Source organism: Garra rufa, chromosome 2 (genome assembly GCF_049309525.1).
Source record: "Garra rufa chromosome 2, GarRuf1.0, whole genome shotgun sequence".
Lineage (NCBI taxonomy): Eukaryota > Metazoa > Chordata > Actinopteri > Cypriniformes > Cyprinidae > Garra > Garra rufa.
In genome coordinates this window covers 42394081-42409393 of record NC_133362.1, presented here as the reverse complement: position 1 = coordinate 42409393, position 15313 = coordinate 42394081, and the positions used below count along the sequence as shown (strand labels likewise).

Sequence of the window (15313 nt, the reverse complement as noted above, 5' to 3'; positions counted from 1 at the left end):
GAGGTCAGGGAATGAGTTAAACTGTTTGAAAAAGAGCTCTCTGGACCTTAAACAACCTTTCCCAGAATAAAGAAAAAGTTTATCTATCCACATGCCCTATCTAGATACAGTGCCTTGCGAATTTTTATTCATACCTCTTCATTTTTCATGTTTTGTTATGTTGCTGTCTTATGTTAAACTGCTTTAAATTCCACATGAATCCACACCATAATGACAAAAAACTGAAATTGAAAAACTGAAGTGCATTGCATAAGTATTCATACCCTTAAATAAATTTGCAGATGTTAAAAACATGTTGGGGTATGAATACTTTCGCCAGGCACTGTAGATAGATAGAAGTTTTAAATGTGGCTTTCATATTTGCCTCATGTGGAAGTCAGTTATGAAGAGTTTTCAATATAAAATCAAACATTTCTCAACACATTCTTCCAAGATTTAATAATCTGAGTGGTACCAATCTACATTTTATCACCAACATTTCTCTCATTTGTTTATATTTGTATTGCATATGGCATTTTACCTGAGAAATTTGTATTATCTACTGAGCTATAAAAGAGCAACCTCTGAGCAATAGGTTTTTCCTTGGGTCACTGTTACTTTGTTCTCTGTGGATGGCTGGTTACTTAGTTTACAGTTACTTAGTTTGGTTGTCAGACTTCACAGCCAAAATATTTACTGCTAAGACCAGAAAGATATTTGAAATCTATAAATTACATGTCTATTTCTTTTTATATTTACCTCAGATTATTTGGTTTCTATGAGAGATACTGAGTCACAATGTCTATCTGCCATGTTGAATTTCACACCTTTTTATTTTCAGGATGGACAGTCAAATATGTCTGAGGAACATTGCTCCATCATCACTGAGTTGAAAGGAGAAATATACGGAACAAACTGTTCCAACATCTTTGTCCACTTACACACCCACATTTTTTTCTCCCCCAGAACATTTATTTTGAATCCAACGTTAGTGGGCTCTACCCGTAGCTAAAACCACTCATCAACATAATCTTAATTTTACTCTCGTTCTCTCTGCCGGTGTACAGGCTTGTTACATGTCTGTTAGCTGCTACACAGTGCTGTGAGGAAATGCTGTCCTGCACTGCAGCGCTCTGGAGGGCCAGTTTGCACCCAGCAGACAAAGTGTGTCCTCACCCGGGTGTGCAGTGTTATCGGGTGTGAGTCTGAGGCTCTTCTTGCGAAGTAGCACATCATTAGGAATATATTAACAACCCTACGCTCAATCCATTGGTTGCTCTCACGTATCTCTCAGGCTTGGCCATGTTGCAAAGTGGGAAAAAGGTGGAGATCTGTCTCAATGAGAGAGATGCAGAAAATCACAGTTTTGTCAACGAGGCATTATGTTTATTGTGTCCATTTTCAATAATGTAAACGCAAAAGATTAATTCACCTCAAAAGGACAATTCAGTACTCACCTTCATGTTGTTCCAAACCAGTATGACTTTCAGTATGAACACAAAAAAGATATTTTGAAAAAGTCTCATTGTCTCAAAGTCACAGCTGACTAACTTCCATTGTATGGGTAAAACAATTGAAACATTTTTCAAAATCTTCTTTTGTGTTCTGTAGTCTAAGCTAATCAATGTAACTTTCTGAAAGTAATGTTGTAGTGATCTAAATTGTTGTCTGTTTGTATGTCTGCTTTCTTCACAGATGCCAATCCCAGTAAGAGGGCGTGGAGGAGGGGTGAACTTTTTCCAACAGCAGGACAAACAGAGCTGGGGACAAGACGAAACTGAGCTCATGTTTCCTGAGGTAAGTGTCAAACCACAGTGTCTCTGATCCCAGTAAGCAACACAGGGAGGCAAACACACCTGCAGCAGTCATGTGCTCATGCAGTGTCTCTCACACATACATAACCCTCACATTCATCTACACTTATAAGTGAACTTCTAAAATTAGAACTTATATTTATAAAAATAATTCTAGATATATATTTCAAGTAGAACTAAAAGGACTGAAATTTTTTTTTTTGCTCAACAACCGTTGTGAATGGTCAACTTTCTGTTTACATTTTGAATTCATTTTCAACATCAATAACTTTTGTAACCTCTGAAGAACTATATAGCCATATCACTAATTCTTAATATAATACATTCTGCTGTCTGCTTTGAGTGGTGCTTGAACCAGCGACAGCCAGCATGGGAGTCAGATGCACTAAGGAACCAGTCTAGTGTCAATTGCTAGTGCGCCTCTTGAATCCAGGGGAATGAGGTCTAACTATATTGCACCACCTAGCCTTCATTACACTTACATCTCTAAACCTTTCATCTGGGTCATGGCACCACTTTAAATGGTTCTCCTTTCAGTTGATGATTGCCAGCATGGGAGTAGGGCACACTCACAACAGTACTTAAGACTGCAGCTTTTTTAGTATCAGTAGCTAGTGCAACTGATAAAGTCAGGGGAGTTAGGGTTACCTGCACCACTATCTCGTACCAGCTGGCCTCCTTTACACTCGTGTCTCTAATGGCCAAAGTATAATTCGGCCATCCACGTTCCGCGATAGTCTACGCACTGTCCACGTGATGCAATTTAGATCATCAGACGTGTCCTCGGAGGTCTACACACTATGTGCACCTCAATTTTTGTGACCTCACAGATGGCCCGTATACAACAGTGCAGGCACGAGGTGAATGTTGAGACAGAGCGAGTACTAGGTGGTACTGCGCATATGCCAAGCTTGTCTATCCACACTCATTCCGCAGTTGAGTATACTTTAAAAGCTGTGCAGAAACAGCTGTGCGTGAGACAAAGTGGAATGTGGAAAAATAAGTATACCTGGGCCTTAAACCTTTCTCCTATCCGGGTCATGGCACCACTATAACCCATTCTGCTCAAGAATCAAAACAACGATTGCCAGGATTTATAGTTGGGCACACTAGCAATGGCACTCATGATCACAGCCTTGTAGTGGAAGTTGCTAGTGCACCTCTTTGAGGCCAGGGGAGTGAGGTTTTCTTGTACCATCTGGCCTCCGTTATATGCACGCCTCTAAAGCCCAAAGTATACTTCAGCCATCCACGTTCCGCAAAAGTCCATATACTTTTCGTCATCACAAGTGTCCTTGGACATCTACACACCAACCATGTGCACCCCAATTTTTGTAACCGTACAGATGGTCCGTGTACAATGGTGCAGACGCAAGGTGAATATTGAGACAAAACGAGTACTAGATGGTACTGAGCATATGTCAAGCTCGTCCATCCGTGCTTATCAGTGGTTGAGTATACTTTGAAAGCTATGCAAAAACAGCTGTGTGAAAGACAGAGTGGAACTTGGAAAAAGAAGTATACCTGGGCCTTAAACCTCACTCTCATCTGGGTCACGGCACCACTATAATCAATTCTGCTCAATCCTTCTAGTGACAGTTGCTAGTGCGCCTCCTTAAGACCAGGAGAGTGAGGTTTACCTGCATAACTATCTCACACCACGTAACGTCCATTATATATAAAATTAAAAATAATTTTTTAATAAGAAGGTTCTTTGTTGAACTTACGTCACCTTCAAAGAACCAATAAATAATCTATATATTTAAAGGAATAGTACACGCAAAGATGAAAATTTTGACAATAATTACTCACCCTCATTTTGTTCCAAACCTGTAAATTGAATAAAGTTATTTTTGTTTTCTTTGCACACAAAAAGTATTATTGTAGCTTCATAAAATGAAGGTGTCGCATGGACTGTTTTAATGATGTCCTTACTATGTTTCTGTGCCTTAATCGGGGTATTACCATTGTCTATGGAAGGGTCAGAGAGCTCCCAGAGTTAATTAAAAATATTTTAATTTGCGTTCTGAAAATTAACAAAGGTCTTACAGGTTTGGAATGACATGAGGGTGAGTAATTATTGTAAAAAACATCATTTTTGGTGGAACTATTCTATTAATAGTTTAAGTCAAAGTAATCCATCACTAATGTCTGAAGTTGAAAAACCAAAGCTCAATAAATTTGTAGAAGACTTATTAATTTAAATACTTTAATAGATGTTATAAGAGAATCAAGTGAATATTGCCTTAACCCTTCACAATATTTGAAGTCTGTTTTGGTAGAAAAAAGCCAAACAGGCTGAAGGGCTAAACTATAGAGTTGTTGCAGCCAAACATTTTTACTGAAAATCTAGGGGATATTGTGGATTTTTGGTTGCTATATAAAAACTGGTGTTAAAGTGGTTGACTGCAAGACCAGTCATTGCCAGAGTCCAGACCGCATGGAGGTGAGAGAGGAGGATGAAGAGTAGGAGCAGTGAAGCTGGGATGATAGAAAACCTGCAGAAAGACACGAATGGTTCATTTTTCTCACACATCCCTGTCATTGTGGACGTGTGCAAACAGAGCATGGGTCTGGAGGAGGGAGGGCAATGGCAAACATCGGGCAGACAGAGCTGGGAAGAGCCAGCAGTCAGAGATATTACTTAGCCCTGCTGCCCACTTACACTCTTAAAAATAAGGGTGCTTCACGATGCCATAGAAGAACCTTTTTGTCTGAATGGTTCCATAAGGAACCTTTAACATCTGAAGAACCTTTTTGTTTCACAAAAGGTTCTTTGTGGTAAATAAGGTTCTTCAGATTATAAAAAGGTAAGCAAGAAATGGTTCTTTAAAGAACCTTTGACTGACTGGCTCTTTGTGGAACCAAAAATGGTTCTTCTATGGCATCACTTAAAGAACCTTTTGAAGCACCTTTATTTTTAAGAGTGTACAGCTGCAGCACACAAGAAAACACAGACAGATCCACCTGGGAAAAGGTATAGTAGACATCTATCACATGGACAGACACTGTGTGTAAGAATATAGCCCTTCAGAAGATATCCAAACATCTCTCAATTACACCTGCATGAGAAAATGTCTGTTTTTTTTAAACAAATATCAGCCTTTGAGCTGAATACCTTATTGTATTAAAGATTGTAGAATGTATTAGAGAATCAGTACTTCAGTTAATAAGCAAAACGTTTTTATCTGACAGATAGTTGGGTCCCAGACCACCGTAGCAACTAGATATATTAATGCTTTTATATTCTTCTTATATACTTCTACTTACATATATTAAAATAGTTATAGTATATTTTATATATTTAAATATATTTGTATTAAATAAAATTTAGATTTAAAAAATAATAATACTTTTTGCATTTACAATGAATATTATGATTGGAAATTTTCTATGTTTTGTTATATATTTTGTCATTTGAAGGTTCAAAAATATTTTTCGTTAACTGCTCTCTTTTCATGATATATTTAAGATATGTAAAATCAGTCATGATTCTCATATAAACCATTTAGTGTGATCTAATGTCATTCTAACTTTGGTCTACACTCTTAAAAATAAAGGTTTTTTATTGGTATCAGTGGTTCTATGAAGAACCTTGAACATCCATGGAATCTTTCAAATGCAGAAAAGGTTCTTTATAGTCAAAAAAGGTTCTTTAGATTTTTTAAATGTTCTTCAAAATGATACTTTTAGGAACTGTTTACTGAAAGGTTCTTTGGGGAGCCAAAAATGGTTCTTCTTTGGCATCACTGGAAAAAAAAAACCTTTGGAACCTTTATTTTTAAGAGTGTACAGGGTTTACAATTACAATTACAATGTGCTGGCATACAAACAGGGCTTAAAACTGCAGTTGTTGCTGTTGTGTAGAAGCTGTAGACGTAAGGTCCACCTAACATCGTTCGTAAGGTGACGTGTGCGAATAAGCACCTATATCAACAGTTCAGCTGTTTCTAATGGCTCCCTTGCTCACATCCTGTCACCTGAGGGTGTGAGCCGACACACTGTGTGGCCTGAAAGATTGTGAGGTGCACAGAGTAACACAGCAACTGTGAGAGATGACACTTGTGCTGTCACCTCTGTCTTTTGACTGATACATCCTGCTGTTATGATGCAACCCGTGGAAGTGACAAATAATCAAAAATTAAGGAATACACAAAACACGGTTCACACCCTATTTATGTTGCAAAATTTGATGTAATGTCAAGGGAACAAGACATTCCATAAGGGGAAAAAATTACAGGATTTTATCCACTGGGAAATTATTGGATTGTAAAATAAATCAAATATATTGACCCCCTTACTAAAATGTAAAAGCAGCTATATACAGCTTCATAAAGAATGTCACATTTATACTGTGAAATAAAAATATTATTTGTAAAATATTATAAAGAAGAAGAAGAAGACAAAGAATATAAAACACCTAAGCCATTTTGTCTCAATAGGTTTTCAATCGAGAGCTCAAAGTGCCTACATTTTCCAGTCTGCAGTCCACCTTCCTGGAAGAAGTCAGCTCCAAGATGCTTCTTATGGTAGAGGACATATTATCATCCTACTTTAACATTAATTGAATTAATTTTGCAGACACCTTTATCTAAGTAAGTGCTACCAGTTTGGTGCACATTTGGATTATGTGTTCATGAAATGGTGAATCTGAAGTTTTGTTGTTTCTCGGTTTTTCTCATAACAGAGAAGCCATGAGCCACCAATCAGTTCAAAGACCATTGAAACTAAACTCAAAATGAGATTAATGCACAACCTCTCACTCTCTCATATGGCTGACACCCGAAGGTGAGAAATTTGACTATGTCTGGCATCTAATTTAAATGTACAGAAAATGTATATTCATTTTATATCAAATTTTCTGTTTATTTATTTACCTGAGCAGAATTATGGCAAAAAGTGGACTCAGTCTGCAATACACAGATGGTTTCAGCATTAAAGAATTGGTGAGTAACACACAACACAAGCTTTTGCAGTTCTAGAATCTTGATCGTCTTTAAGTGAAGTGAACTTCTTTATTAAACGAGTAGTTTAACTCAAAATGAAACAAAAAAGCAACACAAAAGGATCATAAAAGAAAAAGTAGTTTGTAAGATCAACATGCTGTATTCAATGTGTTCTGAAATCAAATGTTAGCTTTTTGAGGAGTTTATAACCATGCTGTTCACTACTGATCTCCCAATCTCCCTTACTTCAAGGATTATTCCTGTAGAAGTAGGGGAGAGTGGGGACGGTTGCAACAAGGGGCAGTTGCAACAAGTCTTATTTCTTCAAGAAGGTATAAGATAGAGTGATGATATTCATACTGCACATGTTTTATTGGCCCCTCTTACTTCCATTAAGAAATCAGTCACATGAGATCATTCCTTCTACAAAAAAATCTATTTCATGGTAAAAGAGTATTTTTGTTGTGTGACACACTGTAAAAACATAACATTTTAATCAGTGCATTCTGAGCTTCTAATAGTCATAGCTGGCATGTGTCAATGATATTGTGTCAAGCTAATATACCAATTTTATCATGGCTATTACTGTAGGGACAGTTGCAACACACTGTTGCAACCATCCCAACATGCTGTCCCTTACCACAGCATTGATTTAAAAGCTTGCCATCACATTACATAATTGTAATTTTATAATAGCAATGAACTCCTTTAATAGTTAAGTAGGTATGTTCATTTCTGTTCACCTATTCCCTTAGCTATTTTTTATACATCAACTCTTATTTATTTTGAGGAGATGGAGCATGAATGTCCCCACAACATCCAAACTGAGAAGTCCAGATGTACCAGAGAGCCTTACTTAACTCAACTGAGTGAAAAGGGTACATTTGAGAGCCCAATGTACTTCACTGAAAGTCCAAATGCACATTTCTCACCAAGGTTAGAAATTACTGTGAATGAAAGTGCTGAGGATAATGTCAATCATTTTGCTTTCAAACTTTATCATTTTTCATTCATGCATGTAGTCTCCATCCAGCTGGGGAAAGCAGAGATGAATCCCCATCTAGTTCTACTGGAGATATGCATGCATCGTATACAGATGTGCCTCTATGTATAACTGATGTTTATGCTAGTCATGCTGTTGAGGTACTGTATGTGTTTTGTACACCATATTGTTTCTAAAATACAAACAAACAAACAAACAAACAAGCAAACAAATCAACTACACAATAATACAATAACAATGATAGGGCCTCATTCAAAATTAGATTTTTTTATAATAAAACAGTTAACTGCAGTTTTATTTTGTTTCAGGTGGAAAACTGTGACTTGAAGATGTGGACAAATTATACAGAGGACTGATGTTGATCTGTCACTTTCAAACATGTCAAAAATGTTGTTATTTAATCGAATAGATAAATGCTAAACCCACAAATGTATTTATCACATTATTTAATTTACTTGAAACTGACTCGAAAAAAATTGTCAGAATGAGTTGTTAAAGCATTAGAAGCATTAGACGTTTATAAGTTATAGGCTGTAATAAGTGCTGTTTTTTGAATGAATGTTTAAAACTGAAACTTTATTTGTTACTCAGTCGAACACATATTTTGAATTTCAGCTGCTTTATAAATAAATAAAAAATATTAAAAACAAAATGTTTTGCTATTCCTATGAAATTATAAACATTTTTTACCGGAAGTTTTGTAGCCAAGATGACGCTTTTCATTTTATGAACACCCATTGTCCTAAAACGCGTCGAGTCGGATAGCGTTTCCTCCGCTTTTGACACCTCTGGAGAAAGATTCCCACGGGCTTTAAACTCATAAACATAGCATTTATCAGCACTAAGCCATGGACTTACATTACAGCCCTTCAGTATCAATATTCTTTTTTCTTTCTTTCTTTCTTTCTTTCTTTCTTTCTTTCTTTCTTTCTTCATGAATATACAATTTTTTTCTTGCAATTTTATGAACTTTCTTAAAATGTATTTACTTGATAAAATAAATGGGATAATCTGTATTCATTCTTTTATTATTTAATTAATTCATTTCCTCAGTGGCATTCACATATAACATATTAGCTACAACTTACATACATTAGTTTGAATTAAAAGTCTTAACAGTTAAATAAAGAAACATTTGTAAATAAAGTACAAAGGCTTTTGAAAAATCAGTGTAACACTGTAAACCTATAATTAATAATTTGACATGCATTATTATGTTTTTTTTTTTTTTTTCTAAGGAGGCAATTGTCGATATTTTACATACAAATGTTCCGATGTGACTGAATATGTGTAAATATTTACGCATCGCCTTACACTAGATCTTTGAACCAATCGCTGGTCAGAACGCACACATCAAAGCGGAGCTCAGCCAATCAGAGCTTTCCTGAGCAAAGCATGGAGAAAGTTTTACCTGAGGAGTATTTAATTGAATGCGTGTCTTCTAGTCTTGGGCATTTCTTGACTGGAGTGCCCGCGTAGTTTGGATATTTTTTTTTTTTCTTGCTGGAGCCACTTGGATAGCAGAATGGCATCTGGAGCCAGTGACTGTTCGGAAAAGAGCATCCAGTATCGGGTGGATCATTTATTAACTGCGGTAGAAAATGAGCTTCAAGCTGGCAGTGAGAAAGGAGATCCAACAGAAAGGGACCTTAAAGTCAGTTTGGATGAAAATGAACTTTGGCAGAAGTTCAAAGAACTGACAAATGAAATGATAGTGACCAAGAATGGCAGGTATTTTTTTTTAGCATGTTTACAAATAAACTTACACAGAAGAAAATACATTTTAGTCATGAAAGCAGTAGAATTACACTCAAAAAAAGTAAAAAGGTGCTGTAATTACCTTAACTTTTGCTTTTTGCTTCGACTATCATATCAAATGATATTTATTAAAGTAATTTAGGTTTTACCACATAAAATATTTTTCAACATTTTCTATGCTTTGAGACATTTTTTCAGTGTACAAAAGTCTTTGTTTTTAATTCATTTCCTAATCTTTAAGTTCCAAATACGTTTTTTCTAGCCTACTTCTCATTCTAACTGGATTGGGGTTTTGTTGAAGTGGGATTTGTTATATTTATATGAAAGAGAAATGTTGTGATGCTTTAAATGTCACTGCTTATTGTTGTGATCAGGCGCATGTTTCCAGTGCTAAAGGTGAATATGTCTGGTCTGGATCCAAACGCCATGTACTCCGTCTTACTGGATTTCGTGGCTGCAGACAATCACAGGTGGAAGTATGTGAACGGCGAATGGGTACCGGGTGGCAAACCCGAGCCGCAAGCGCCAAGCTGCGTTTACATCCACCCAGACTCGCCAAACTTCGGTGCGCACTGGATGAAAACTTCAGTCTCCTTCAGTAAAGTCAAACTTACCAACAAACTGAACGGAGGTGGTCAGGTTCGTGGACATTTTTATTTTTTTGCGAGAACAGTTTATTGTGTATAAGCCGATCTAAAATAAGACGTGGAATGAAATTTAATAATTAATTAATGTAATAATAATAATAATTGTGCGTAATTCATTTATATCGTTCATTATTCTATTTAAATGTCAAAATTTTCTACCAGAAAAAAACACTGAAAAATGTATCCCATTTTTTCACAGATTATGCTGAACTCGCTGCATAAGTATGAGCCTCGTATTCATATAGTGCGCTTTGGTGGTCCACAGAGGATGATCACCACTCACTCGTTCCCTGAGACACAATTCATAGCAGTTACTGCCTACCAGAATGAAGAGGTAACGTGTTTTTCTACATTGTGATTTTATAAAGCATGTCAACAAATAAACAAGGTTATTGTGCATAATAACACTCTGAAGGACATCCGTAATTTTCTCTTTTAGGTTACTGCTCTTAAAATTAAATACAATCCATTTGCCAAGGCTTTCCTGGATTCCAAAGAAAGGTATGGTTAAAATAAATAAACTTTTTTTTTTTTTTTTTAATAAATGTGTTTTGTAAATAAATGAGTGTGGCTAGTTGTCACTCTTTACTCCAACTAAGAAATTTATGACTGAAAGAAATTGTTTCAAATAGAAATGTTTAAAATAAAATGTAGAAACTTGCAATGATATGGAGTAATTGTAAAAAAATGGGAAAAATGGGAATATCTTAGAATTTTACTTTGTGTTTACTTTTAATTTTACGATGAAATTGAGTTTAAGGTCCTAGATGGTTGAAGAAGTTATTTAAAACCAACAAAACAAGCATTTAACTGAGAAAAAAAAAACGTTCCCCATGGAAAAGCTTCCAGTGTAACAACTAGCCCCAAACTCTCCCATGTGAACACTGCTGAAAACTTGTATGGTGGAGGGGGAAAAAAATATAACTTTTTTTTTTTTTTTTTTTTTTTCCAGAAGTGATCATAAGGACATAATAGAGGATGTCAGTGAAAGTCAACAGTCCGGCTATTCTCAATGTAAGAGCAAAATTTGTTAAATCATTACAATAATCATTAATGTGAGTCAGTCAGATTTAGGCTATTTCACAATTCTTTATAAAATGACAGCTGATCTCATCAGGTTTTTGTTGTTCAGCACCTAAATAAGTGGGATCATACAAAATGCATGTTATTTTTTATGTAGTACTGACCTGAATAAGATATTTCACATAAAAGACATTTACATATAGTCCACAAGTGAAAATAATAGTTAAATTTATGAAAAATGACCCTGTTCAAAAGTTTACATACACTTGTTTCTTAATATTGTATTGTTATCTACGGCTTTTTTTTTTTTTTTTTTTTTTTTGCTTAGTGATAGTTGTTCATGAGTCCCTTGTTTGTCCTGAACAGTTAAACTGCCTGCTGTACTTCAGAAAAATCATTCAGGTCCCACAAATTCTTTAGTTTTTCAGCATTTTTGTGTATTTGAACCCTTTTGCAACAATGACTGAATGATTTTGAGATCCATCTTTTCAGACTGATGACAACTGAGGGTCTCATATGCAACCATTACAGAAGGTTCAAATGCTCACTGATGATTCAGAAGGAAAAACATTACAGAGCCAGGGAGATACAATTTTAAAAATTGAATATTGGGTAAATTGAACTTATTTTGTCTTCTGGGAAACATGTAAGTATCTTCTGTAGCTTCTGAAAAAAAAATATGATATTCAGGCAAAATAAGCAAAATGTAGACATCTTCATTCTGTTCCCCCAGGCTCTGAATGCATCGTTTTCCTTATGAGGCATCAGTGAGCGTTTCTGTAATAGTTACGTATGAGTACCTTAGTTGTCCTAAGTGTTCAAATACACAAAAATGCTGAAAAATCAAAGAATCTGTGGGACCTGAAGGGTTTTTCTGAAGGTTCAGGAGAAACAAGGGACTCATGAACAACTATCACTAAACAAAAAAACACAGTTGTGGATCATTCAGACAACACAATATTAAGAATCAAATGTATGCAATGACAGGGTAATTTTTATAAATTCAGCTATTATGTAAACATCTTTTATCTGAAATGTCTACTAAATAACATGCATTTTGTATGATTCATCTTATATTGGTAAAATAAATAACATTTTACAGATTCTGCAAGGTGTAAACTTTTGACCTCAACTGTATATGGAAAAAGAATTTCCCTTTAACTCCCATTTTCCTGTTGGTCTAGTGAGCAGCTGGTTTCTGCCAGCCACAGGGTCTCTCTGCCCTTCTGCAAACCCTCATGCACACTTTGGCAGCCCGCTGTCTCTGTCCTCATCCCATGGCTGTGAACGTTACTCTACTCTAAGAAGTCACCGGTCCACACCATACCCCAGCCCATACGGCCACCGGACAGCCTCTCCAAGTTAGTTACCTCTTTCCTAAATTCTACAAAGTTCCCACTCAGTAAACCACACACAGTTTGATAGTTTACACTTCTTTAAGCAAGTAAAATACCTTTTAATGTAATTCTAAAAACGTAGTTCTTCAAGTGATAGCACAGTATCTTTTTGCTATGAAATATTTACAGATTTTTATGTAAGAATAACTTTTATATTGCTAGTATTATTCCAAGATGAACCCTTACTGGCCAGAAGCAACTGAGCATTTTAATGTCTTCTTACTAAGACATATTATTAAGGTGAGACACTGCAGGTGAATAGGGTAAAAAAAAAATTAACTAATAGTTATCGCCTTACTCACCCAGTTGATAATTGCAAACATTTTTTGTATTACAAGTTTTCTAAAATGTTAGGTTTAAATAGGCAAATGTGGACATATTTAATGAAATATGCGCTAATTTGCATACATTTTTAGTACAAAAATCTAAACATTGGATGAAGTCATTTTCAAAAAAATTTACATTTTAGACATGTTTTTTACAGAGGGAATTTTGGGTATCTCATTTTGTCACTCCATAATTCAGAAAATACTTAGAACAGACAAAAAACAATGTATTTTTTTTTTTTTTTTTACATTTTTGAGAGAATAAAATGTTGTATAAAATCAAGCAAATTATATATGAACAAATCCCTCTGTAAAAACCTTCAGGATATAGACAAGAATAAAAATGTAAAGTTTGGTTTGTGTAAGTGCTACTGAAGTGGAGATTTATGGCTCAGTGTAGGAGAAAAAACTCATTTTGAGAAAATGGCCTTTAAAAATATAGATTGTAATTCAAATCTATTGTCACAAATAGATAAAGTGCTATAAAAGAAACACTTAACAGTCTTTTGGGTGTTTTCTTTCCACTAGTCTGAAAAAATATTTTATGAAACACCAAAATGCCCAAAATCTTAAACTTGACAGGTGCATGAAAAAACAGTGTTTTTTTTTTTTTGCCTGCAGTGTCTCCCCTTAAAAGATATAAAGTGACAGCTGATATTTATATGCATTTTATGTAAGTAGTCTGCTATACTGTTATAAATATCTCACTGATTTACATTACAAGCTATCAGAAGTTCATCTTATTTTAGCCAAATATTAGCAACTGCTCTAAATTGTGTATTGTTCATTTATTTATTTATTTGTTGTTGTCTAAAGATTTAATAAACTCTCTCAAAAAAAAAAAAAAAAAAAGAAAGAAAAAAAAGAAAAAAAAGAAAAACCTGACAGCACTTGTCCCTCTTGGCTTTAAATGAATGGAAATTAGATATTGGGGATTCCGTTTAGGTTTTAAGCATGTTCCATGAAGGCTACAAATGAGAATCTTCTATTTGTGTAAACTGATCCTTTAATGAGCCACTTAAACAAGTTCTGCTCACTGTAGAGTGTCAGCATTCCACTGCAGTGTTTCCCTGTTTACGAGCATGAACTCAAACACAGAAGCTGCAGTGGAATGCTGACCCACACTGAGTTTTGAAGCCTCAGCCTGGATTCTGTGTGACTTGAAGTCTCATTCTGTTTCGTTTGTATTGCAGCCGGTTACTCTGACAGCTCCACCTGTCTGTCCATGCTGTCGTCCCATGATAACTGGTCAAGTCTGCAGATGTCCTCCCACTCTAGCATGCTCCCAATGGGCCACAGCTCTCCCCCAAACTCAAACTCCAGGTGAGGTTCTAGTTTAAAAACCCCTACTCTGATGAATGCTAGTTTCCTCTGGGTTGTTAAATTCATATTAATATGATATTGTATTGCACTGAAAGCTAATTATTGTTTGTTATTCTGTTTGCAGTCAGTACACCAGCCTGTGGTCTGTAGGAAACTCACCTTTGACCCCAGTGTCTCAGACTGGAAGTATGAGCAGCAGTCTTGGCTCCCAGTTCCTCCGCAGCTCTGCCAGTCACTACAGCAGCCTGGCTCACCCAGTCACAGTGCCCTCTTCTGGCTCTCCTTTATATGACTCCACTGCTGTGCCTGAGGTGCATGAGACCTCACAATATGACAGCTCAGCACATGTACGTCTTCCTACAGCCTGGACCCAAGTCACACCACCCTCTTTATAGGACATCCACCCTATACAGACTAAAAGCTGTGTATACAGCTTAACTATTATTTCTTTCATGCATAAGCTTTTGACATCAACATATTTAGTTAAACTGGATTCTCTGTTTATGCAGTAGAAGTGACTGAACATTATATACAATACTAAAGCATACGTTGACGTAACTAAAATCTTCCTATAAAACTAAGCTTTATATGATTTTGTCATTAAGTACTATGTGGGGCTTTTAAATATAACTCATTATTTTAAGGCATATTGTACATAATGGTTATTTATGTATTTTTTGAAGGATACTGTATGTGCACAACTGAGCAGACAATCTATTGTAAAAAGTGTAAATGTTAATTTTCTTTTTCATTTTTAGTTTTGAATTCAGAATGTAATTTGAATTATTAAACACATTATTTAACAACTTTAATTTTTCTTGCTGTATTTTTAATTTAAAGTTTTTACAGATAAACTTAACAGATTAGAGAAGATAGAGTGAGCAGTAAACATCATTATGTGAAAAATAAATAAATAATGATATTCTAATAAAAGGAAAATGCTTCAGTTTGATTTTATCTCAGTCATAAGTATATAAATCCACTGATCTTTTTTTATTGAGCATATGGTAGCTTTTCCCTGTCAACAAAACAAAAACAAATGGAACAAATATAGAGTTAATATATAAAACCCATAGATGGCTAAAACTTGGATAAAA

The 15313-nt window shown here is 35.4% G+C and overlaps 1 protein-coding gene across 2 annotated transcripts; it reads left to right on the top strand.

Moving 5' to 3' along the window:
- Positions 1-9267: 9267 nt before the first annotated feature.
- Positions 9268-14792, top strand: tbxtb (T-box transcription factor Tb). 2 transcript variants are annotated; one of them, XM_073835211.1, is made up of 8 exons: positions 9268-9473; positions 9875-10139; positions 10347-10481; positions 10587-10648; positions 11100-11161; positions 12355-12531; positions 14087-14216; positions 14341-14792. In XM_073835211.1, exons 1-8 carry the CDS (start codon positions 9268-9270, stop codon positions 14609-14611), a joined length of 1308 nt encoding a protein of 435 aa, XP_073691312.1. In that variant the 3' UTR covers positions 14612-14792. The 2 variants fall into 2 exon arrangements, with proteins under 2 accessions (XP_073691312.1, XP_073691313.1); XM_073835212.1 differs by lacking the exon at positions 12355-12531.
- Positions 14793-15313: the final 521 nt, after the last annotated feature.

Bases quoted from the DNA above. Each gene is read 5' to 3' on its own strand.
- tbxtb (XM_073835211.1), top strand. From the start codon at position 9,268: ATGGCATCTGGAGCCAGTGACTGTTCGGAAAAGAGCATCCAGTATCGG. The intron at 12,532-14,086 runs GTTAGTTACCTC...TTTGTATTGCAG, and splicing joins CCACCGGACAGCCTCTCCAA to CCGGTTACTCTGACAGCTCC. The intron at 14,217-14,340 runs GTGAGGTTCTAG...TTCTGTTTGCAG, and splicing joins CCCCCAAACTCAAACTCCAG to TCAGTACACCAGCCTGTGGT.